Source organism: Pteropus vampyrus, unplaced genomic scaffold, assembly GCF_000151845.1.
Source record: "Pteropus vampyrus isolate Shadow unplaced genomic scaffold, Pvam_2.0 Scaffold105, whole genome shotgun sequence".
Lineage (NCBI taxonomy): Eukaryota > Metazoa > Chordata > Mammalia > Chiroptera > Pteropodidae > Pteropus > Pteropus vampyrus.
This window is the reverse complement of record NW_011888886.1, coordinates 1625550-1631366: the sequence shown is the minus strand read 5'-3', so window position 1 is coordinate 1631366 and position 5817 is coordinate 1625550. Positions and strand designations below refer to the sequence as shown.

The window sequence follows — 5817 nt, the reverse complement described above, 5'->3', positions numbered from 1 at the left end:
GGTCCCACACTTACATGTCGCTGCCAGGGTTGGGTTTGACCGAGTCCTCGGCTGGAAGGCAACACTCCATAATCTCGTTAAAGCCTGCGTTCCCAATATTCTTGGCGAGCTGCAGAAACAAAAGTCCATTTGAGGGTACTCAATTATTCATGCTTCCCACTGCTACACGCTCCTCATCCATCTGATGATTTATTTAGCGGCCACTAAGAAATAGCGCAATAAAGTGGTTTGCCTTTAATAAACACGGACAAAACCCAAACCCCAAAGGCAGCCATAGAAGCCGAGAGGCAGCAAGCAGCAGGCCTGCTAGAGGAGTGTTCTCAGAACGTGCCCGGATGGAGCGCGGGTGTGACAGAAAGGGGGGGACTTGGCCCAACGTGGCTTCCGTCCTTACCCGCTCCCGCGAACACCCGTGATGTGACAAGAATGGACCTGACTGCCTCGACTTGGGCCGGCGAGGAGGTGGCTCTGATGCAGGGGAGAGGGCGCTGGGCCTGGGAGCCGAGATCTGGGTTCAAAGCATGGTTCTGTTTCCTGGCTTTGGGACCGCAGGTAAGTCAGTTTACCAGAGCTCTGATTTCCCATCAGTAGGATGGGGACGATACCTACCTTGCTGGGTGGTAGTAACGGTAAAATGGGACCACTTAGGCGAAAGCACTCAGTGAACTGAAGAGCTAAAAATATAATGCATTTGTTCCCAACGGAAGGTCCTCATTCGCCAATCGACCTTCTGACTTGTTCAAAATTAAGTGAACACGTTAGTTAACGCTTACTGTACGCCTGGCACTGTTCAGCGTTCGACACACAGGCACTAAGATAAATGTCACCGTGTGTCTTAGTAGAGCCGCCCCGACAGGATGGCAGCTGGCACCCTTCCGAACGGAGGCGCGAATCCCGAATGACCGGGAGCTCCTTAGAAGCAGGGGTTCACTCGTCCAAGCACCCAGCTCAGCGCCTGACAGAGAGATCAGTTTCCAGGCCAGCGTCTGCGATGTCTAACGACACAAAAAAACCCCGAAAGGGCCCCCAGCCCAGTGCTGTGGACGGAACAGACATTTTAACGTCCTTGCTGACGATGCAGTGGGGAGCGCTCTCAGCGGACTGTGCGGAGAAGGGCTGTTGGGGACGTCCCGGGAGACAAAGCTGCTGCCTGAACGGCTCCTTCTCTCTCCAGGGAACCGGCTGGAGGAACAGCCAAAGGGATGCAGGTTCGGAAAGCGCGCTTCCTGGTGGCAGTAACGTGGAACAGTGCAAGGGGGCCGGAGGGACAGGTGGACGGCGGTGAGGAGCATTCCTCAGCTTCCCCTGTCCTTGCCAGTCACCAAAGCTTCCCAGATGGTCCCGAGCACCACGCGCTAACCAAGTCCGCCCCAGTCCCCAGGCCAGAGTCAGGTGGCCAGACTCCAGGCTCTGCGTTAGTCCCCCAGAGACGGGCTGATGGTCAGGGTGGCACGCCACATCAGGTGACAGGGGCTGACGGCCTGCGAAGGGTTTCTTGGGCAGCCGGTGTCAGATCCAGGACTGACCTCACTCGGTGTCAGAGCCCCTGCCTGGAACAGGCATGTGTTAGTTAACACGCCATCTTCCAATGTAACGTGGACACCGTCGCTGAGCCAAGCACAGTCATTTCCAGGTGAGTGACAGAACCAGCCGCAGTGCCCCTCTGTGACTGAGGGACACGCATGCCCCCCAATCTATGACAAGCAGATGGGCGAGGGCTGCGAGGAGAGCTCCCCAGGAATCAGAAAGCTGCTTCCCTTCTGCTTGTCGCTGGCTGGTGTACTAGGGGACAGCTGGTCCAGGGAGCCACCGTGTCGTGCGTCACACTTGTCCAATGCCGAGAAATGTGCCGCCTCACAGTTTTGCCAAGTTCCCGTGAAGACTTCAGCCTGCAGAGAAGCCCTCTGAAACCATCGACGAAAGCAAAGCACTCGCAGATGGAGGCTGCAGGTTCAAGTCAAGAAAACGGGGGGCCCAGCAGGCCACGTGGGCAGGAGCCAAGGAAGCAGGAAGGCCGGCACACGTGAAGCAGCCCCGGCACACGTGCCCTCCACTCCCAGGGTTCCATCCCCAGGCCTGTGAGGGCTCGCCGAGGCAGACACGGGGCAGACACCACGCAGGGAGCGAACCCCAGCCATAGGCCAGTCCGTGAATGCACACCGACCCTTCGGGTGTGCTAGGCGCTGGGCACTGACACTCTCTTGCCTAAAGGAACTCAGTCTAGCAAGACTGCGATGAATTAAAACGGGACAAGAAGCCCGTGCCAAGAACTGTGAGGACGAGATGCACAAGCACGCCAGAGAGGAACCCGGTCAAGACGGCCGCTTGCCACACTCGCCCTGCACGAGATCCCGCACGGCACGGAAGCGCGCCGAGGACAGGGACCAGGATCGCACATGCCGGAGACACCGGGCCGTGCAGGGCCCACGGAGCTGGGAAGAGGCCTGCCTCATGCTGGACGGCTTGTTAACGGCCTCATGGAGGAAAGGCAGGAGGAAGCCATGGGAGAGGCCCCGGTCAGCGACGTGTGCTCCCCAGGCTTTCAACCCTGTTCTTCAGTTTGATGGAAGAAGAATTTTTAAGTTACTAACTCGAATTCAATTGTGTAATATCCAAATCTCCTTTATGGTATGAAATGGATCATATGATAATATTCTGCACTAATAATACTGTTTTACGTGTGGCCTGAAAATCAGTTTTGAAACGATGACCTATGTTAAGAAGGAAATTTATTTTTCATAGATCTGTGCTTGTCATCGGGAGGTTTTCTGAAAGCAGGTTTGCTTTTGAACCTGAGGATGCTAAGCTGGTGCAGGCTAACGCGGTAAAAATGGCACCGATTCCCTGAACCAATCGAATGGATGCGTCAGTTACCCGTTTCCTTCCACTGAAGGAGAAGTGATTCCGAAAGCAGGCAGAGGAAGAGAAGATGAGCACCAGCCAGCCGCCTTCGTGGCTGCTGCTGAAATCCACCCAGTTAACATGGAAGTCAAGTGTGCTTCGAGCAAAAACGAATTAAAAAGGATGTGGTGACACCGTCACAGCAGACCATGTGGGGACACTGTTTGCAAACCCACGTCCAGGAAGTAACTTACAGAATTAAGGAAAAGACTTTACCGCGAGGGCTATGCTGCAGCCACAGGGGGACATCCCTGTGGGGGGAGCATCCGCGTGTTTAGGAACACAGTGCCAGCCAAAGCAAACATCCCAGCTCGTGTACCCGCTGTCTCTGTCCAGCCACCCAGACCCTCTTTCCTGTCACGGCGCATCACCCCGAGGTGTGGGCTCCGGGACCGACTCACCTGGAGACAGGGACCAGCGCCTGTGAAGCGCCGTGCCCAGGCTGCAGCCTCGTGAATCCTGGGAACCTATTCCCCAGCTCGTCCTGTCGTGTCCTCTACGGGGTACGCAGAGAGGGCTCACTGACGTGTGCCACACAAGAGAACACACCGTGAGGACCCAGACCAAAGACCCTGACGCTGCTGCTCTGGGAGCGGGAAGGTTTGTCAGGGAGCAGACGGCCAGAGGGGGGTCTGTGTGGATTCAGACGGCCGGGGGACGGGGTGGGGGCACGTGGCTCGTTCTTCTGAACAGATTCTGTTAAGGTCATCTTGGAGGAAGAGAGTAATGATAGCTAACGTTCTGTGGTTTTTACTACATGCCAGACACACACACGCACACGCATGCACACATGTGCGTGTATGAAGCCTTCAGAAAATCCTTTGTTCAGCCATCCGACTGTCTAAGCAAAATAAAATAACCTGGCTCTTTAAAAGGCTTGTAGTTCTCACGCTTTACGAACGAATGCTAAGACCCGACACACACTCTCCGTCTATCGCATAACCTGACGGCTGAGGAAGAAGGGGTCTGCACACGACGTCGTGCCCGCGGTCCTGGCACACGGGAAGGTTGTCGGGGTGAGAAGCGGGGAGACGGCCGCTTCCGGTGAGCAGCCAGCCCACCAGCCGGAGCTCGGGGGCAAGCAGGGGGTGGAGACACACCCCACACGGCTCAGGGCCTTCTCCCTTTGCTTTCCGATAACCACTGAGGAAAAGGGACAGTTAGATAAGGGAGAGTTTGAGGCCACGGCAGAGATTAGATTCTGCAAATATCTGCACATACGAATTCACCAGGCTCTGCCCAATTTCTCTGTGATGGCTGAGTGTCGGCCAAACTCTAAACTCCGACGAGAAAACACAAACAGAGGCTCTGGGGGACAGAACCTCGGATCTGGACCAGGGATCAGAGTCGCCTCACACTCTCAGATGAAAACATTTCCCTTCACCCTCTTTCGGTGTCTCCCTCCTCAGGAGGTGAGCGAGTCTCGTGAAGACCAGCGGTTCAATTTCTGGGACATACGTAAGTAGGTATCACAGATGGGGTGGAGTCGAGCGCCTTCCCATTCATGAGAGCCATTATTAAAATTACATTCCATAAACTCATAACTTAAAAATCATTGAAAAGTAATTGATACTCAAAACTCACTCCCCTTCCCAGTGGGGTTTGGCTCTGTGTCACTACTGCCTGTTTCTGCGGTCACCCTGACTGCTCCAAGTGTCTGGCGAGCCTCTGGCAGGCGGTGCCCAGCACCCGCTTCCCGCTGCACGCAGTGACCCGCACCCGGAGCCTGAGACGCGCCCGTGGGGGCGAGAACGGCACGTGCACAGGCAGACGACATGGCAGGGCTCACTCGCCAGGGGGCTGGTATCTGTTAGTGATGGGATGGGGGAGCGAGGGGGTACAGGAGTGACACAGGACAAGCCAACCCACCGCAAAGGCCAGTGTATGTCCCGGGCTCCTCACAGGTGAAGAGCGCGTGCTCTGGACGCAGGTTAAAGGGGCCCGCACCAAGTTCCAGCACTCCAGCAACCCACGGCCTTGGGCACATTAAAACCCTCCAAGCCTCAGCTCCTCCTCGGTAAAGTGGGGATGATGTATCCAGGCCACAGGGCCGTTGTCAAGGGCAAGTGTGCTAATACCCCAAATGCTCTGCAAAGTGCCCGGCACAAAATGAGCGATAATTATTTCACCGTAAGTCACGCAATGCTCGCTTCCCACTGTTTTAAGAAAATCAGTATAGGTTACCTATATGTGCTTACTGAGAAGTGATTTGTGTTTCTTTGAAAATACACAGTGAGAGTCTCAAATCTACACCAAAGTACTGTCTGTACACACACAGCTCCACGACGCAGGCTGTCCGCATCGCTACGCTACCAAGAGCCAGTGTGCAGCCGAGAGGACACTGCTTGGGTCTGGCTGAGGCCAGCTCAGTTTTAGACTTGAAGTGATCAGGGATGCTACTGACTGGGTGACCAGAATCCACTCTGGTTGCTCCCTACTTGGTCCTTCTGGGTCACAAAGGAATTCTTAGGGAAGGCTGGAAGGACAAAGTGGTTCAAACAAACGCATTACGAGTTTAGACATGTTGGATCCAGAGGAGTCATCGATGAGAGTTATGGCCCCTGAGAGATATACTGACCACAATAATTGATTTTGTGTCAAGACTATTGCTCTTGACATTAAAATCAATGGCACTCAATATCCACTTAATATTTACTGTCCGACGCCCAGCTACTCCAAGAAAAAATTTCAAACAATGCTCTCTAACCTGCAATTATAGACTTTAAAAATGGTCCGCAAAGGATCATGTTTCAGGTGGCCCCAAAGGACCACCTACGTGTGATGTGCCCTGCTCCTCAATACTCTGTAAGTCACTTCACAGAAAATGTTTCGACCTCCTAATATCTATTTGTACCACATGGCTTGTGTGTTATCACTGATTCAAGAATGAAAGACTTCAGGAACGAAGGCAATAAA

The 5817-nt window shown here is 54.3% G+C and overlaps 1 protein-coding gene across 1 annotated transcript in view; it reads right to left on the bottom strand.

Moving 5' to 3' along the window:
* ASAP2 (ArfGAP with SH3 domain, ankyrin repeat and PH domain 2) overlaps positions 1 to 5817 on the bottom strand; it is a 115237-nt gene that overhangs the window by 25989 nt on the left and 83431 nt on the right. The window contains exon 14 of the mRNA XM_023533604.1: positions 15 to 109. Within this exon, the coding sequence (XP_023389372.1) occupies positions 15 to 109 (95 nt within the window). The remainder of the gene's footprint in view (positions 1 to 14; positions 110 to 5817) is intronic.